The sequence below is a fragment of the Arachis stenosperma genome, chromosome 10, assembly GCF_014773155.1.
Source record: "Arachis stenosperma cultivar V10309 chromosome 10, arast.V10309.gnm1.PFL2, whole genome shotgun sequence".
Taxonomy (NCBI): domain Eukaryota; kingdom Viridiplantae; phylum Streptophyta; class Magnoliopsida; order Fabales; family Fabaceae; genus Arachis; species Arachis stenosperma.
The window spans coordinates 995,085-1,014,432 of record NC_080386.1 but is presented as its reverse complement, the minus strand read 5'-3'; the positions used below and the strand labels follow the sequence as shown (position 1 = coordinate 1,014,432).

The 19,348-nt window shown below is 36.1% G+C and overlaps 3 protein-coding genes across 3 annotated transcripts; all 3 read left to right on the top strand.

The window, feature by feature from the left end:
* Window positions 1–7,596: 7,596 nt before the first annotated feature.
* LOC130955502 (MACPF domain-containing protein CAD1-like) lies at window positions 7,597–11,868 on the top strand. The gene is made up of 6 exons (XM_057882372.1): window positions 7,597–8,107; window positions 9,235–9,473; window positions 9,782–9,977; window positions 10,173–10,356; window positions 10,502–10,656; window positions 10,968–11,868. The coding sequence occupies exons 1-6, from the start codon at window positions 7,817–7,819 to the stop codon at window positions 11,607–11,609; spliced, it is 1,707 nt and encodes a 568-aa protein (XP_057738355.1). The 5' UTR covers window positions 7,597–7,816; the 3' UTR covers window positions 11,610–11,868.
* A 1,522-nt stretch (window positions 11,869–13,390) lies between these two features.
* Window positions 13,391–17,180, top strand: LOC130955501 (protein NRT1/ PTR FAMILY 4.5-like). Its single transcript, XM_057882371.1, has 6 exons — window positions 13,391–13,475; window positions 13,740–13,887; window positions 14,151–14,368; window positions 15,111–15,554; window positions 15,709–15,836; window positions 16,140–17,180. Exons 1-6 carry the CDS (start codon window positions 13,473–13,475, stop codon window positions 17,020–17,022), a joined length of 1,824 nt encoding a protein of 607 aa, XP_057738354.1. The 5' UTR covers window positions 13,391–13,472; the 3' UTR covers window positions 17,023–17,180.
* Window positions 17,181–17,302: 122 nt separating this feature from the next.
* LOC130955503 (oil body-associated protein 2C-like) lies at window positions 17,303–18,961 on the top strand. Its single transcript, XM_057882373.1, has 4 exons — window positions 17,303–17,849; window positions 17,932–18,014; window positions 18,095–18,209; window positions 18,281–18,961. The coding sequence occupies exons 1-4, from the start codon at window positions 17,504–17,506 to the stop codon at window positions 18,535–18,537; spliced, it is 801 nt and encodes a 266-aa protein (XP_057738356.1). The 5' UTR covers window positions 17,303–17,503; the 3' UTR covers window positions 18,538–18,961.
* Window positions 18,962–19,348: the final 387 nt, after the last annotated feature.

Genomic DNA, 19,348 nt, shown 5'->3' with positions numbered 1-19,348 from the left:
TTTAAGAATACGTAGTGTCTACGGAAAAATTCTCAACCAGAGTAGTCTTCACAAACTGGATTGAAAACATTAGCTTTAAATGATAAGAGGTGGTTTCATTAGATGATCCAAATAACATTTAAATTATTAAATAATTTTAGTAACAAAATTTATTTTTTAAATTTTTAATAATTACCAAATAATATTTTTTAAATTTTATTTATTAATAAACTCTTTATATATTATTTTATTATTTATTATCTATCTTATTTTCACAACTATATCATTAACAATTAGAAGTTGTAAAGAAGTAAAATGATGACCTTAATTCTAATCTATGAATACGATTATGAGGTTGATGTAAGAACAATTTCAATTAATTTGATTTCTAAAATTCAAATTTTGTTAAATTAAAATTCAACATTTATTGTTCTTTTGAATTGAAGAATAAGGAAAAACAATGTGAATCAATGAATTTTCATGTTTGATCTGTTTGTTATTTTAATCTCGTGTAAACCATTGAAAAATTGTGTTTGTTGTTAATCTAATTAATTTAATTTAACAACAATCAAATAGTATATAACTATTTTGGGTCAAATAATTCTAATTAAAAACTCGTAACAATCAATTGTATAGATAAATAAATGTCAATGAGTTATAATTTAAATGACATAATCTTCTCATACTTATCTGAGAAGTTGCAGATTCGAATCTCCTTATGGTCTGGAACAGTTGCTCCCAGAGTGAGAGAGCGTTCTTGCTCAATCTCATTGCTCAGAAGGATTCGTCTTGTTGTGAGTCTGCCATGGAGTGCCGTTCGAGTTATCTAGCCAAGGTCGGCGAACCGGGCCAAGTTTTTGACCGTTTTGGGGGCCACTCTTTTAGGTTTGGATGTTTCTCGTGTCTATCAAAAATGGGATGATGAGGTCTCATGTTTTGCAGCCAAGATCGGGGTTCGCACATGTCTAGGTCGCTTGGTAGTCGCATTTCTTCTAAGGGATTTTTGTCCGTTGTGGTTCCCAAGGCGTTATAACGAAGCTTATTGAGAAGATAGAAATTTCCTTATTTTTTCCTTTTTACCCTCCACCCTTTCGTATTTTTTTTAAACGTCGGGGGTTTTATTTTTCATTTGTAACTGTTTCTTCTCCTTTTTCTTCTTTCACTTTCTTAAAAACGGTCTCCACAAATTTCTTTGGTATTGTGCTCTGCTTGAACATTCGGTGGGCTTTTGGTGTTGTGCCTCTTTGCTCATTGTTGTTTCATTTCTTTCACTCGCTTTCTGAGAACCAGGTTGGTGTGTTCTGTCACTTTGATCGCTTTATTTTTCTTCTGCATTTTTGTTTTGTTTACTATTTCTATGTTTTTGCATGCTTCTGTGTTTATCAATGGAGAAATGTTGATTGGTGGTATTGTGTTTGGTGTAGTTTTAAGGATTTTGGTAGGATGCTTCGATTGTGGTTTTAGTATGGTTTAGGAACTCCTTGTATGTTTGTGTTTCTGGGTAGTGGGCTGACAATGAAAATTTCTATTTGGATATAGGTATGGTGCGATAGAGGGGAGTTTAGGGGAACATGGGTCCTATCTTCACACCGGGGGGGGGGGTGTGTCAAATCATTACCATTGGGTAACTTCCAATGTTTCGGGCACACCTTCTCGATTGCACGAGGGGGATCTTCAGAAGCTCCATGATGAAGGGGCCATGTTAGGTGGTGAGGTGGGGGGGGGGGCAGTACGAGTTGGTGCTTGCTGACGAAAATGAGAGGGTTTGTTATCTCAACTTACATTCTCCTCATGTCCCGGACTGGATTTGGGTGCACGAATCTCTATTTATTAAGTTAGGAGTTAGGCTACCTTTTTTTTGAATTCCAGATGGTTCTTCTGAACCGGATTTCGGCAGTGCCATTTCAACTGCATCTGAACAGATGGGTGGCTATTCGAACCATTGAGTTGGTTTGTGACATTTTAGAGTTGCAGGCTCGAATCGAACTCTTCTTGTTTACCATTCCGCATAAGGAGGGAAAACATCAGAAAATGATACATTTCTTTCCAAGCTCAGACGAATCGTTGACTCTTCGACTTGTTCGAAGATTCATTTCATGGTTTCAAGGAGGAGTATTTCGAAGTTCGTCCCGTCAAGGGTTGTCATCCCTTTTGGCTTTTGCCTGAGGGGGATCGCCGAATTTTCCTACATTAGAACTTTGGGGCCAGGGATTCTTATATGAGAGAGTGACTTATAAGGGAATCTCTTCCGAGAATAGGAAAATTGCCAACGTCTTGTTGGCACTTTTCGGAGACCGACCTTTGAATCATCACGACGTGATGGGGGATCCCAAGGCAAGCAGGTCTTCTGTTGGTAGATCTTATAACTTGTTATTTCTCATGTCTTCTTTGCTTTTATAGTTGGCATGGCTGATGGATTGACGACTCTGTAGCATTCGAAGGCTACTTTTGTCGCACTCCAGAAGTTGGTGGTCTCAATCAACTCCTCTGGCGACCTCTATCCCTAGTTCGCAAATGGTCTCACAAGAGATCATCCAACAAGGGGGTCGCCATGGATGATGACCTCTGGGAGATCCCAATTTCCGAGACTGATAGCAAGTGCAAGCGGGTGAAGGCGCTGGTCGGGGGGAGTTAGCACAAGGGTGGTCACTCCCCATGTGATGGGCCGCTCTTTTGATGCTCCTGACTTTATTGACAGGCACCTGCTGCCTGAGACTAATGAGTTTTTCAAGGACTGTGGTTTTTCTGGCCAAGCTAAGTCGGTGTATGGTGCCCTCCTTCACTCTGCTGCAATTATTTGAAAAGCCTAGCCTGCGCTTTCGCAAACTTTCCATTTGGAAGGGAAGCTGAAGTAGGCTCAGGAAGATTTGGGCATTTTGAAGGGACAGTTGGAGGCGGCTGAGGTTGCCAGGGTAAAGGCGGCCAAGGATGCCAAGTTTTGGTGTCGGGATCATGAGATTGTCAGAGCGGGAGATTGAGCTGTCAATCCAGGCGGCTAAGGCTGGCTGCTGATGCTGAGAATGCCGCTGCCGCTGCCCGTGCTGAGGCAAAGGCTGAGGTGGAGAATTTAAAGAAGCATGTCATGGCCCAAAATGAGTCATGACCGGCGCTCAGGAAAATAATCCTATAGCAAGCCTAACATAGTCAAATATAAGTTGAATAAGCAAGTTACAAATATTTTACAAGTTCTAAAATAAATAGTTATATATATATTTAACAAAAATTAAAATAACTAAGAATGGTTGGATCCTGCTTGTGACATATGGAGCATACACTTCTAGAAATTCGACAAAGAATAAGTACTCATTGCAGACCGTTATTCTTGAATAGAAAGTCTCACATAGTCAAATATTTGTTCCAGAAAAATATTTTTAGAAAAAAGGGGTGAGTTTTGCAACTCAATGACTAGACAATACATCTATAATTGACATGAGACTATACAAATATTATCATCAAAATAATTTTAATTAGAAAATAATAGTTGATTATAATAAGTGAATCAATAAAGGAGTTCTCATACAAAAATCAAATCAAAAGTCTACACTTGGGCGGCTCCACCTCTATGGGTAGTCCTTTCCTCTTGTGTGTCCTAACAGAAAAACAGATCTAACGTGTGGCCTACACGTTAGGCTAGCAACACCCCTGCTAGCTAGAGTCTGAGTTAGATGCATCTAAGTTAACGTCATAACCGCCGTTAACTACGGTTTTCTAATACGAGCCTCCCAAACCAATTCAAAACATATAATTTCAAATACAACAAATATTTTATCTTTCAAATATATAAGATATCGAATCAAATCAAATTAGATAATACTTTTTCATCAGAAATCTTTTCAATCATAAGAGATTTCAAATATATTTCACAATTTTTAAAGTAAGTGAGTACCAACAAATACTTCAAAAACAGATATTCAAGTAAAATCAAACATTTTGAAATAATACAAAACTTCATCAAAAATATATATAGTCTCATGTATAGTTCCGAAAGTATAAACTTCATAAAAATGAATTATTTAATTTTAATAAATTAATTATTCTAATTAATTTAAAATCATTCAAAGCAAATATAATGAGTATAATTCAAAGATCATAATAGATATATGTCAAAATAATTATAGATGCATAATCAAACAATTATAAATGTAAAGCCTACTCACAACGTGGTCCCAAGGGACCGAAGATACGAAACCCAGAGTGCCAAATTCATGGTAAAGAGGATTAAAGTGGAATGGAACGAATGAGCGTAGAATTTGGACCAGAGTAGCGATAAGATGGAGTTGGCGATAGTTCTCGATTGTTGAAACTATAATCCAAACGCGTCAATGGAACTTTTCCTCTCAACCCAAAATAGCGGCAGCCGCAACCTCAGCTCCAAACCACTTTCTCAGCAACCACAAACGACTCGGACTTAAGGGAAACAAGTAGCGGCAGCACCGGTGGTGGTTCCGGCAACAACAGCGCCATACCCATTAACCAGAAACCCCGGCAGCGGCGAGGCAGAAGAATGGCGACCTCAATGTGACTTCCCGGTGGCCAGAGGCAGCGGCGAGCCACTCCAGCAATCCCTTGTGCAATCTCTCTTCCTCCGGCAGCGACCCAGACGGCGATGACTCTCCACGGACAGCGACGGGCCTTAGCTGGCGGTGAGCTCGTCGCAGCAGCTCCACAACAGCCAGCCCTCTAGCACGATGACAACAACACAAAGGCTTCCCTCTCACTCCTCGTGTTCGCCTCTTTCTCTCTCCTCCATCGTTGTTGATGACGGCGGCAATTGGCAACGAGGTGTGGTGGGTTCGGCGGATCGGTGGGGAGGGCAGCGGCAGGACACGTAGTGGCGGTCCTCTTTCTTCTCCCTCGCAGCGCAGCTCTCCCTCCATTCTTCTCTTCTTTGTTCATATGATTTGTCTGTGTGTTGTGAGTTTGTGTCCGTGTGTGAGTGAGGAAGGGGGTTTGGGGAGGGTGACGGCTAGTGAGGGACTGAAGGTTGAGAGAGAGTGTTTGTGTGTGATTAGGGTTAGGGAAAAAAAAGAAAAAGAAGAATGGCCTACAATTTTGTTTTATTTATTTGCATATCTTTCTCTTTTTTTTTAGTTATTACAAAGTAAAATGTCATCCTTCTGGCTGATGCTTGGGAAGCCATTGCAGCTACTGAGCAGGCTTTGAAAGCCCAAGTCTAGGTTCTATCCCCGGATGTGGATGTGTGGGAGCATTCCAGACCGTGAAGGATGGTCAAATCGTGGATTTGGAGTAGTTTGTTGCTATTTCTTATTTCATTTTATAAGTTTGTAAGCCGTCTGTTCATCATTTCATACTGTTACTTTTATGGAACAATTTCTCTTATGAAATTTGTAAGCCGTTCTTTCGGCTCGTTGAACTGCTTTTTGGTGATCTGATTTAATGTACCGTTTTAAGTACATATGTTTATTCGTGGATATCCGTTTGTTGGATTTGGGGGTGATCGGGCCTTGGGTTAGCCGTCTAGTTTATTCTGTTTGTACTGCTTGCTTGGTTAGAACGCGAATGAAATGTTTTTTTATTCGTACTATTTTGTTTGGGTAGAAATTATTTACAATAGAAAAAATGACTTTTATTGAAGGGTAAACCTCATTAAAATCTTTCGTTGTTATTCGAGTAGAAAAGAGTGCTCGAAAAAATAGAAATATATACAAAAATAAAAGAAAAAAGGAACATTAAAGAACTAAGAAAGACTTTGTAAAACCACTAAACAAAAACTTTTGACAAAATTACCAAATCAATAGAGCTTTTTTATGGTTAGAAACGCCGTATAAGTCGTGCCTGTTAAGTCGTTCCAACTTGTAAACTCTTTTTTCAATTACCAATTTAAAAAAAAGTCTAATATAATTTTATATATTATTTAATTATTAAATTTAATTCTTATATTTATTTCTATTATAATATTTTTAAATTTTAAAAATTATTTTATTAAGTATAATTATTGTCACTTATAATTATTGAAATTATTTTTAATTTAATTTATTAAATATAGATGGTATAATTTTTAGAAACCTATCTCTTATTTATTTATTGATCTGCACTCAACTCTTTGCTTGTGTAAGTCAATACTTGTTATTAAACACATGGAAATATTTTTGGTTACTATAAGATAAAAATATAACCCCTTGTTATTTTTGTTTTGTTGATTAAATGAGATTAGTATGACTAGTCAAATTCATTTTCCTTTTATTGCGTGTAGTACATCCCAACTTCATGTATAAGATATAGAGATAAGAGAAGGGATTAAAATCAACAAGGAATATTAAAATCATACTCGAATGGTCAGCTACATTCTCCATTTTTATGTACGAGTTGGAAACTTGGAATCAATCATTTTTCTAATGCTTTATTTCATTTTTATTGTTGAAAAATAATACTACTTTATGTAAAAACATAATCGCATCCAAAGATGTTTTTAAATTGGAAAAATATAGGAACGAATATATTATCTGTCAATTTATTATTAATAATAATTAATTATTATATTTTAAATACATATATAAAGAGATATATTTAGAAAATATATTTATAAAGACATTTTTATTAAATATGGTCATAAAAAAGATATTTTTATTAGACACGTCCACAAAAACATTTCTATTAAACACAATTATAAATAAAAGTTGGTATATGTTGATAGAAATGAAAGGTATTTACAAATTTGATTAATTAATATTATTAATATTATTATTAATATTATTAATATTAATAAACGGTTACTAACCGTTTTGTACCATTTGGTTGAAGGGACACAACCTTTTAAGGATTGTGTATGTTCAAAACACTATGTCTATTGACTAAAGGGACACAACTCTTTAAGAGTTGTATATGTTCAAAACATTGTATCTATTGGCAATAGAAATGACACAACCATTTGTATACGTAACTAATCATAATTGCTACGTGCAATATGTATAAACAAGTCCTTGTCCACTATTTCAGATATGAAGTACTAAGCGTACAATTTACACTACTATTAAGAGATTTTCTTTGTTCAAGAGAGTTGAGAATTTCTTACTATTGCTAATTAAGAAATTCTTAGATTTCATTGTATTTTGGGAGAGTATTGTCATCAACCCTATAGCAACTAAGTGTGAGGACAAATATCTCTCTAAAGAAAGCGATCTAATCGTGCCTTGAAACCACTACACAAATATAAGATTTTGTCATCTTACCATCTTCATATACCCAACAAAAAATATTGTTAGTAACAATGTAACATAGCGAGATTGTTCCAAATTTTAGAAAGTGATGTTATTGCCTTATTCTAAGCCTAGTAATAAAAAAAAAATAACCAATTTGAGTTGGTCGAGTGGTCAGTTCATTCGTCTGTTTAAGCAAGTGTTAGAGGTTCGAATCTTATCTTGTACATGTAACAATTTATCCGTGATGAATTAGTTCTTGATCTGTCGAGTTAGGAAATAACGTAGGCAAAAAAAAAATCACCATTTTAAGAGTGAAAATATCTAATAACATAAAGTCATAAACCAAAAAAATAGTCAACTCAGAATCTAAAAGTGAAAAAAAATATGCAAAGGGAAAGGATGGAAAAAAAAAACGCGTTTTCAGACAGTAGATGATTAACAGTCAAACTCAAACAGTTGCCTTTTAGAAGAAAGAACAACCTTCGAAGCTCACCAACAACAACTACAAGGTCCAACCTTCAAAGAAAAAAACAAAGCCATGTTGTTCTTCTTCTTCTTCTTGTGAGCACATAACATCAAATGCTGTTGTTATTGCTCATATTCTTCTACTACTTCATCATCATCACCGCTTCACCAATTCCAACACCTTCTTCTTGCTCTTCTTATGTTCTTTGACCATGATGATGGAAGACCCATCGGTTTCATTGAGGAGCTCTGATTCACTAGCAGCCACACTTGCAAATTCAATCCAAGCTATAGGTCGTGGCTTTGATGTAACATCTGATATTAGGCTTCTATACTGCAAAGGGGCACCAGGGTCGAGGCTTGTTCATCTTGATGAGGGGAATACAAGGGATCTTGCTGTTTCCCATGGTGTTCTTGTTCCCAATGTTTCTGTGGACATTGATTGCTCCTATGGGAATGGCAAGGGTGATATAAACAAGACCCCTGTGTGTAGCTTCCATGAGGTGAATTATTTTTATATGGTTTCTAGATTTTGATTTTGATTTGTTTTGCTTCTGGGGAATTTCTTCTTAGAAATGAAGGAAAAGGGCAACCTGGGCATATAAGAATTTCCCCTTTTTTTGGCTCATTTTTCCCTGTTCTCTATTGTTACTGTTTTTTGGTTGGTTGGTGGGTTGGTCAATGTGTTGGACTGTGTTTTCTTGATTCGTTACCCAACTCAATCTAATATGGAATCTTCTGTTCCTTGCTGCATTTTCTGGATATATCACTTGGAATAGGGTGGGGGTCTATGACATATGAAGATGTGGTTTGTAGCAATTAAAGTGGCTCTATGTCATTGATTTCCTGAAATAAGAACCGGATAGTTAAAGTGAAATTTTTATGTGGCCTCCCAAGTTGCATTTTTATTCTTGCCAATTGATGGACCTGAAGCAATACACTTATTTGAATTAGACCCTATCATCTTAAGTTGGTTGGCACTTGACAACTGTAAATTGTTTTTCTCAAGCTCTGACAAAACTTCATTTTGTCTTACAAGCATTGCAAATTTATAGCAAAATTTCTACCAAATATGGTTCTGTTGTTTGTCCTAATCTCGAACCAGTATATCGGCCTGAGAGGATGTAGAAATTTGTTTGAATATTATTCTGGGAGTAGAATGTTGAATTCTTTTAAGGATTGAAAAATTGGATTTATTTATAAGTATCCATGAATCTGGCAAATGGAGCAGCAAGTTCCCAAATTCTTTAGAAGTATTGAAGTGTAGTAGTTCATAATATGTAACAGGAATTTGCAGGCCCTGGTAAGATGTGGAATCCAAGTGTGATGCCAAACAAAAAGGGGAAGAGGGACCTGAAAAAGACATGGCATGAGACTATGATACATTAATGTGCACGAGTGATGATAATAATGAGGAACTTTGTTTTGACAAGTGATGGTTGAGCCTGTTCTGTTACATTGTTCTGATAATATAATCTTTCCATATAAATAGAAAATAATGCCTAGTTATCGTAATGTATTATTTTTCCTATAACAATTGTTCTTGTTTTCTTAGAAATGAAAGATGCAGGCTTGTTGTATAACCAATTTAGAAGTTGTGGTGGCCTTATTTGATGACTGAATTTTTCAGATGGCGAAATATTTCAATGAGAAATCAGGTGTTAAAGGACAAATTCCACTTGGAAGTTTTAATTCCATGTTCAATTTTACTGGCTCCTGGACGGTTGATGCTGCAGCCACCAAATCCCTTGCTATGATTGGATATTTCATTCCACTGGTTGAAGTTAAATTAACCAAACTAAGTTTGGATTTGAATGATCAAGTCAAACGCGCTGTTCCTTACTCTTGGGATCCTGCTTCCTTGGCAAGGTAAACCAAACTCTTATCTTTTCCTGTAGATAAAATCTAGTTACTTTTGCTCTAGGCAATGGTTTTGGCTTGTTAGGTCTGACAATGACAAAATGTTGCATGCCGCCGATGTCGTTCCATTATATTGTACAAAAGGCAGTGGAATTTTTCTTGGTTGCAGTATTATGACAGTAGATATTACAAGGCATTTTTGTCATGACTTAAGTTTATTGTCCAAAATACTTGGTTCCTTTTCCCTCAAAAATCCAAAAAGGAAGAGTTATATATTCAAGTTCTAATCAGAAACCTCTGCCCTTTATTCTTCTCAGTTTTATTGAGAATTATGGTACCCACATTGTTACATCTGCAACAGTTGGCGGAAGAGACGTAGTGTATATCAGGCAGCACCATTCATCTAGTTTGTCTGCCTCAGACATTGAGAACTACTTAAATGACATTGGAAATGATAGGTTTCTTGATGTCAAAAACACATCTGGTTCTGGTCCTTTAAAGTACAAGGAGAAGGTTAGTTTTAAGAAATGCCATGTTCCCATTATTACTCACATTTTTTCTTATGCAAATACATTCCTGCCTAGCTTTGTTGCACTAATTTTGTTATTTCTTCCTATTTCATTCTCCCTTTGAAAATCATTGAGTCACTGATGTAATGTAGAAAATATAGGAATCTGAGTGAAGTGATCTTTCATTTTGTTGCTACAGGATGTTACTGTGATTTTTAGGAGGAGAGGAGGTGATGATCTTGAGCAAAGTCACACTAAATGGGTGGAGACTGTTAAATCGGCACCCGATATCATTAACATGACATTTACTCCAATTGTTTCCCTTCTTGAAGGAGTGCCCGGTGTAAAGCATTTGAGCCGTGCTATTGATCTATATCTTGAGTGTAAGTCTTCATCAAATTATTGATACAATGATACTCTGTTGTTAGATGCATTGGTTATGGACAGATTGCTGGACAAGTGTGATTAGCAGTACTTAGAAGTAGAACAATATGTTATTGTAATTCACCACTCTTCTATATCCACCAGACAAACCACCCATTGAAGATCTACAGTATTTCTTGGATTTCCAAATTACTCGCGCTTGGGCACCGGAGCAGAACAATCTACAAAGAAAGGAGCCCGTCTGTCCGACCCTCCATTTCAGCTTGATGGGACCAAAGCTTTATGTCAGTCCAGATCAGGTATTGTTAATGTTTACTAAAATCCTACTTGATTGAACATCGCAATCATATTATGACGAAAAGGATCATGCACATTTTAAGAACATAGGATAGGTGCTAAAACTATCATTTTATTCTGTATTGCTAACTACCTTATTCATGTTCTTTTGGAAAGATGTACCAGCATTAATCTTTAATATGTTGCAACCAAGTTATAAAACTGTTGAACTAAGCTTATGATTCCACAATCACATTGTTGGTGGCATTGTAAACTATAGATCACAAACCTTTGGTATATTTCTTCCTAGCCAATAACAAGACTTGGTGTGCAGGTAACTGTTGGACGAAAACCTGTCACTGGGCTAAGACTTAGCTTAGAAGGCACCAAACTGAATCGTCTCGCGATTCATTTGCAGCATTTAGTCTCGCTCCCGAAAAACCTTCAACCTCACTGGGACACACACATGGCCATAGGTGCTCCCAAGTGGCATGGTCCTGAAGAGCAGGACAGCCGGTGGTTTGAGCCAATTAAATGGAAGAACTTCTCCCACGTAAGCACCGCTCCAATCGAGTACACTGAGACTAGCATTGGCGACCTCTCTGGTGTCCACATTGTCACAGGAGCACAGCTTGGTGTTTGGGACTTTGGTGCCAAAAATGTTTTGCACCTCAAGCTCCTCTTCTCCAAGGTTCCAGGATGCACGATACGGCGATCTGTATGGGATCATAACCCCTCTACTCCTGCAGCACAAAGATCCGATGGCGCATCATCATCAGTAACAAAGAAAGCCTCTGAAGATAAGAAGGAAGATAGTTCAATTCACATTGGAAAATTAGCCAAAATTGTGGACATGACAGAAATGTCAAAAGGGCCCCAAGATATTCCTGGTCATTGGTTAGTTACTGGTGCTAAGCTTGGAGTTGACAAAGGAAAAATTGTACTGAGGATAAAGTACTCTTTGCTAAACTACTGATTCATATCCCCCACTCCCTCTTCTCCCCAAAAATGTGTTATTTTTTTTTTTTTTTTCCCCTTCACACTAGAAACAATAGTCAAGGTCAAGCATTCTTTGCACAGGGAACCGGTTGAGATATTTTTTTGGTGTACTTTTGCCTTATTAGTTTAGATGATGATGATCATGCAAATCATTGATTATGCTAATGATTTTGAATTCAATTTTGTTTACAGTGACATCATTACATAAAGACAGTTACCATTTGTTTTATATTCAACATTTTCATCTAAAGATAAACTCAACATTATTTTAGTTAACTAACAGTGACAGGATTCAACAATCAAGCTTATGTTTACACACCAATATACTTAACAACTCAACAACTCAACAACTCAACTCAGCCCCAACAAAAATGATTATACAGCTGTTACTTGAAATTTTCTATCAGATAATTTGAGACATTTGCCGAGTCAAGTTGATGAGAGACAGAAGTAGAAGCAACCAGGAGGGCTCTGGTCCCCTACTCAAAACATATCAATAATGCATCATATCATATCATATATAGTACAATTTTCTCCATCATCTTAACTTATATGTGTATATTATGGTGTGAACCGTTGACATAATTAATATGGAAAGGAAAACATAACAACAAAATGCTCTTTTCAGTGACATTTTTTTAGTACTTCATTGACTGTATTATTCAGTTTATTTAATTCTTACCACTAAAAGATATCATTTCTCAAGATTTCTAAAGAGATGCTTTGGATACATATTGCACTCATAGTGTGACAACAATAATAATAGCTAAGGCTGCGTTTGTTTTTGAGAAGAGGACAAGACAAAACATTCAAAATAAGATACAAAGGACAAAAACACAAAATTTTGTGTTCTTATATTCTGGTTAATGATAATCTAGAATAAATTATGAACATCTAATTTATTCTATTTTTTTATTCAACAAATTTGAGAAAAAAAATATAATAATAAAAAATATAATTATAAAAAATTAACAAGAATAATGAAAAAAATATAAAAAAATAAGTTGTATATCTTGTTAGTGTTTTTGTGTCCTTCCTATGAGGATGGACACAAAATACACTAATTCAGTGTCCTGAACACAATATTTCTGTCCATGTCTTATCTGTTAAACACGATTTTGTATTTCCGTGTCCCTGTCTGAATGTCCCGTCTCTGAAAACAAACGCAGCCTAAAATCCATATTAGTCTCTCATTATTTTCCATGGCTAATATTAAGCTAATTGATTATACTTCTCTATTAACATTTTCGAACAAACACCACGATAATTATTAATAAACCTCGTAAAATCAAACAATAAAAAACAAAAAAACGTAACTTGGTATATCCCAAACAGGCTGGTTTTGTTGTTGTTACAAATCCACGAGAATTTTTCTAGAGAATAACTAAGCGAGATTGTGATCATATCGTTAGTTAAATGCTCATAAGCTAAGGCATGGGATTAAATTAAAAATATATGAAAGAAGAGGAAACTAAACTAAGGATATTGTGACGGATGGACCCATGTAGAACCGCCACTAAATATATAGCTATTATATTGTAAAGTCGGCTTTTTCAATGTAATGCAATTTGCTACCAACCAAGAAGAGTGTATATTCTGACTAGGAAGAATCAGCTACAACCATGTCCATCTTTGTCGAGTGAGGCACTTGATGTGCTCGTTATTATTGTCTATTAAAGGGAATCATTGTATTATCTTTATGATTAAGAAATACTTAATTAATATACTTTTTGATAAGCATTTTTCACATTATATAAGGAGAGGGAGTTGGTCTTGCTTGCTGCGTTTCTAAATTTGTATCTTCTGCACAAGATCAGCATATTCATTATTTGTATTGGAAATGGTATCTTTTATATTGGCTAGAAAAAGCTCATCAGTTAATAAGTTTTGGTGAAAACTCAGGTACAGTCGACTTCACGTGAAGTTGATACCTGAGAGTCGTTAGATGAAAATTTAGTTAAATCAGTCAAATCATCTAACGACTCTCAGATATCAACTTCACGTAAAATTGACTGTACCTGAGTTTCCACCATAAGTTTTCTAGTTTTGATTTTTCTTCTTGTTACTTGTTATATACACATTCATTCGTTATCATATATACATGCAGGAAACTTCTGAAGTGGTCGATGGGAATTCGAAGGTGGAGGCGGTGGAGCTGGAGCAGCTGATGGCGGTAGATGGAAAGGTTGATTGGAAAGGAAGAAGAGCTCTCAAAAATAAGCATGGTGGAATGATAGCTGCAATCCCCATGCTAGGTACATCCTAAAATTTTAGGGTTAAGTATTTGTATGTCCCTAATTATTTTAGTTCATATAGAGTTATTTTTATATAAAATTGATAGTTAAAATTTATTAGATAATAATTTAATTAAATATATCAAATCATTTAATAATTTTTAATAAATAATTTTATATAAAAATAATATAATTGTACGTAAATTTTTACCAACTATTATGGGTGAATAGTAAAATGAATTTGATATGGTCACGTGCGTTATGCATGGAATGGATGGATGCAGTGACGCTTGGTTTCGAGAACTTGGCGACATTCTCGCTGGCGGTGAACGGGGTGCCATACTTCAACGGAGAAATGCACTATGATCTGGCAGATGCGGCTAACATGCTCACCACCTATCTGGGTGTAAGCTACATCCTCGCCCTTTTGGTCGCCATCGTTGCTGACACCTGGCTTGGCAGATACAAATCCGTTCTTATTTCTGGCTCCCTCGACTTTCTGGTACAGTTAAATTAGCACCTATACATTATGTTTTCGTATTATACAAAATATACGTATTTATGTCGAAAAATAAAGTAATGAAATAATACTTTTAAAAAAATATTTCATTATTATGATATTTAAATTTAACCCTAAATAATAACCACACTCAAATTCGTGACAAATTATAGAGTTCATATATAGACAGAATAGACTCAAGTTAGCTTAATTAAACTTCCTCTCGCCTTTAATTATATATATATACACATAAGCACTTGGTTATCAATTTATCATTGTGGTCAAACATAGTTATGAATATATAGTTATTAGTATTTTTTAAAATTAACATATTAACATAGTTTTATGTGTAGATCAGCAAAATTGGGTGTTCTTATTGTCTGTACTCTGTATGTGGTTTTTTTTATCTTCAGACACACACGCGCAAAATCATATTAAAATTTAAAACAAGCTGACCAAATTGTACATTTGGATTGTAAACAACAAATTTATTGCCATATACTGTATTTTATAGCATCACATAATTAAACCTTTATCCTCGTGGTTATATATTTTAATTTTTTTTATAACAAATAGAATTTAATTTTTAATTCACTTTTTTCAAAAAAAAAACAATTAGGAATACATTTTCTAGTTTAAGATAACATGTACGGTAGTAAGTAGTAATTATGACTATCAACTGCTTGTAATAATGTCTGAATGAAAATTTGAGGTGATATTGTGAAATGTGAACTATGTTATGCAGGGACTTGCATTGATCACGGTACAAGCGCACTATTCTAGCCTTAAGCCGCCCCCTTGCAATGTGTTTGATCCAAGATTCCACTGTGAGAAACTCAAAAGAGGCCAAGAAGCATTTCTCTACATTGGCTTGTACTTGTTGGCATTTGGAAGTGCAGGGGTCAAAGCTTCTTTGCCATCACATGGTGCTGACCAGTTTGATGAAACAGACCCAAAAGAATCAAGGCTGATGTCAACATTCTTCAACACACTCTTGCTTGCAGTGTGCCTTGGTGGTGCTGTCAGTTTAACCTTCATTGTGTGGATACAAATCCATAAAGGATGGGATTGGGGATTTGGGATTGGCACCATTGCTATGTTACTTGGCATCATTATCTTTGCTGTTGCATTGCCACTATACAGAATTCATCCTGCTAAAGGATCAAGTGCTTTACTTGAGATCGTGCAGGTATCTGTTGTATACATGCCTCAGTGGTGTTGGTTTTAAGTTTTAACTTAATCAGCATTACTCTCGAATTTCGATAAGCTTAATACCCCAGACGATGATGTCTATAATGGTTGCAAACTCCTCATTGCACTTATTCATGTTTTTTAATTTCCAGGTCTATGTTGCTGCAATCCGGAATAGAAGACTTACCCTTCCTGAAGATCCTGCAGAACTATATGAGATTGAGCAGGACAAGGAAGCTGCTTTGGAAACAGAGTTTCTACCTCATAGAGATATTTACAGGTTCAATTTTCCTTCTTGTAACTGTTAAAGCACACATATAGTTCTATTGCATGCCTCTTTGCCATAATAAAGAAGTAAAATTGATACAAGGCTAGAGTAAAAGGTCTAATAATATCGATATTTTGTAAATTAATTAAAACATGTGGATTTGGATAGTCTACACTTTGATGAACCCTAAAAGATCTTGGCTATGAAAAATGTGCCATATTGGTCAAAGAACTCAACATTTGCAATTAGTATATATCATTCCAATTCCAATGTCTTTGGTTTTGTAGTTCTGAACAGAAGCTTCTTTTTTCACAGGTTTTTGGACAAAGCAGCCATCCAAACAAAACCTAATGATCAATCTGAGAAACCAGAGGCTCAAAGCCCATGGAAGCTTTGCAGAGTTACACAAGTAGAAAATGCGAAAATCCTTCTTAGCATGGTCCCCATTTTCTGCTGCACAATCATAATGACCCTTTGCCTGGCTCAACTCCAAACATTTTCTATCCAACAAGGCTATACAATGGACACCAGATTCATCAATAATTTCCACATCCCACCAGCATCCCTCCCAATCATCCCAGTCACGTTCTTAATCATAATTGTTCCAATCTACGACCGCATCTTTGTGCCTCTTTTGCGCAGATTCACCGGTATTCCCACTGGAGTCACGCACTTGCAGCGCATAGGAGTAGGTCTAGTACTCTCTTGCATATCAATGGCAGCGGCTTCAATAATGGAAGTGAAGAGAAAACAAGTCGCAAGAGACCATAACATGCTTGATGCTATACCAGTACTTCAGCCATTGCCAATAAGCACATTCTGGCTTTCTTTTCAATACTTCATATTTGGCATAGCTGACATGTTTACCTATGTGGGGTTGCTTCAGTTTTTCTATTCAGAAGCACCAAAAGGGCTTAAATCTACATCAACATGCTTCCTCTGGACTTCAATGGCACTCGGGTATTTTCTAAGTACTATTGTGGTGAAATGTGTGAATGGTGCAACCAAGCATCACACTAATAGTAGGGGATGGTTAGCAGGAAACAACATTAACAGAAACCATCTAAACCTTTTCTACTTGTTCCTATCTGTGGTGAGCTTCATCAACTTCATAATCTATTTGTTTGTTTCAAAGATGTATAAGTACCGGCCTCAACAACCTATAGTGCCAGATGACAATTCAAAATCAAAGGAATGATTATTGTTTTCAAGGAAGAAGAAAAAAAAAAGTAATAAAGATGGGTTATCATAAGGAGTAAATAATTGTTGGTTGTTTTGTGAGCCTCTTTTTCTATTCCTCACAATTTGGAGGCTTTTTTGTCTCAAGATTTTCACAATCCACATATGGATCTTACTATCGACTCCATACCTTTTGAGAGAAATTAATCTCCATTTTAATCTTTTTTCTACATTCAATGTTTTTTTATTATGATTTTGTCTTCATATTATGTATATATTATTCATTTTGAGATTTGTGAAAGTTAAACCTGCTGGTAAGAAAAAAAAACTATTGATAACGGTAAGTAAAAATCGTTACAGGGTTATTCAAGACTCATTATTACGTCACTACTAGTTGAAGTTGATAAAGTTGTTTGTAGTTATGTAAAGGTGTCCAAGTTCCCAAAGCTTCACAAATGGCAACATAACCTGACAAGTAATTAACAAGTCTAAGCCACGTAATGCACCTTGCATGCCTACCACGTCCCCTTTTCCTTCCTCTATATCATTTCCAATTCACTCTCATCTCTTCCAACACAACAGTAATGGCTTCGGCGGACAAGTCACCGGACCCCACACCACTGGGGCAATCCATGAGTGTGGGGCAGCACATGCTAGACAAGGGCGCCATGATGCTTCAGTCCCTCAAACCCGTGAAACAGTTCAGCCAGCATGTTTGCTCCTTCGCCATCTACAGCCACGACATGTCTCGCCAGATCGAGACTCACCACTACTGCTCCCGCCTCAACCAGGACTTCCTCCAGTGCGCTGTCTACGACTCCGACGACGCCAATGCCCGCCTCCTTGGTCTAATTACTCCCTCACTTCCCATGCATGTTTCTTCTTGTTATTTAAACTGACTCGCTCACTCCATATGAATGTGTGGCAGGTGTGGAGTACATCGTTTCTGATAGGATCTTTGAAGATCTGCCTGACGAGGAGAAGAAGCTTTGGCACTCTCATGCTTATGAGGTTTTTCACTTCATTCTCTGTTTTTATTTTGTTTCCCTGTGTCATAAATATTTTATCTTAGACTGATTTGGATGGTGCAGGTCAAGATGGGTCTATTAATAAGCCCAAGAGTTCCAGAGATGATTGCCATGCCTGAGCTTGAAAACCTTGCTAAATCCTATGGAAAATTCTGGTGTACTTGGCAGGCCGACAGAGGTTAACAATCTTTGTGTTATTTTATTGTTGGAGTTTAATTAAGCTTAATTTTATGTTTATTATTGGTTCAGGAGATAGGGTTCCACTGGGTGCACCAGCACTAATGATGTCACTACAAGGGGTGAAGCCTGGGCTGGTGAGGCCAGATCTGGTGCATCAGAGGGATGCAAAGTATCATATTGCCTCAGACAGCTATAAGACCTCAAGGCTTGAGATTCCTGAGCCTGAGATGATTAGCCCTTTCGCTGATTATTGGAAGCAGCATGGCAAAGGGTTTGCCATTGACATTGTGGATAGTGAGATGATACTCAGGGCACCTTTTCCTTGAACAATGTTTCTATATATGTATGAGATCTTGATGAGGGAACAAATCTAAAGTGATGAAATGTAATAGTGGATTGTCTCAAGTGTTTAGCTGTTATCTGAGAGCTTGTCAATTAATAATTGCGTGTGAGTGAGTGAGTTGGGTTCTGTTCATGTAAAATGAATTTGTTGTATTGATTCCTCATATGACACCTGAATCCTCATAGTTTATCCGTCAATCAGCACTATATACAAAATATATATCTGAATGATTTTAATTCTAGTATACTTTGTGGACTATTTAATATGAACAACTCAGAAGTTAGGAAGTGGTTAGAGTGAAGAGAGAAATGAACCAAACAGAGAACTTGCTATTGCTTATTCAATAGAATAGAATGAGAGATCACATATTGCTTTAGTTAGTTACAATTAATAGTATAAATAGCTAGCTTTAACTAAGAGTGCCAACTTGCTATAAACATCTAGTAGCCGCCAACTATCACCAACTGCTATAACTGAATCCGATTTATTACAATAATACCCTGCAATAGTCATTGTTGAGCTTGTTGTATATTTTTACACACAATATTAAAAAATGTTTGGGAGCCAAAGATAGTCATAATTTGTCTTTTTTTACTTTTATTTGTATTTATTAATTATCGCTAGAATAAATACATAGGATTAGATGTAATAAGATTTTAATTATAGATGTTAGTAATTTTGAATTAGGAAATTGTCCTTTATAATTTACAAGTCTGTCTTTGGTTCTTTCCCTATATTTTCACTTCAGGTCGGAGACAATTTATTTGAAGCTGCTGCTTTAATTAATTGCAGAG

Coding starts and splice junctions, on each gene's coding strand:
- LOC130955503 (XM_057882373.1), top strand. CDS start 17,504: ATGCACCTTGCATGCCTACCACGTCCCCTTTTCCTTCCTCTATATCAT. Junction 17,850..17,931: donor CGCCAATGCCCGCCTCCTTG/GTCTAATTACTC, acceptor AATGTGTGGCAG/GTGTGGAGTACATCGTTTCT. Junction 18,210..18,280: donor TACTTGGCAGGCCGACAGAG/GTTAACAATCTT, acceptor TTATTGGTTCAG/GAGATAGGGTTCCACTGGGT.
- LOC130955501 (XM_057882371.1), top strand. Junction 15,555..15,708: donor CTTTACTTGAGATCGTGCAG/GTATCTGTTGTA, acceptor TTTAATTTCCAG/GTCTATGTTGCTGCAATCCG. Junction 15,837..16,139: donor CCTCATAGAGATATTTACAG/GTTCAATTTTCC, acceptor CTTTTTTCACAG/GTTTTTGGACAAAGCAGCCA.
- LOC130955502 (XM_057882372.1), top strand. CDS start 7,817: ATGATGATGGAAGACCCATCGGTTTCATTGAGGAGCTCTGATTCACTA. Junction 8,108..9,234: donor CTGTGTGTAGCTTCCATGAG/GTGAATTATTTT, acceptor TGAATTTTTCAG/ATGGCGAAATATTTCAATGA. Junction 9,474..9,781: donor GATCCTGCTTCCTTGGCAAG/GTAAACCAAACT, acceptor TATTCTTCTCAG/TTTTATTGAGAATTATGGTA.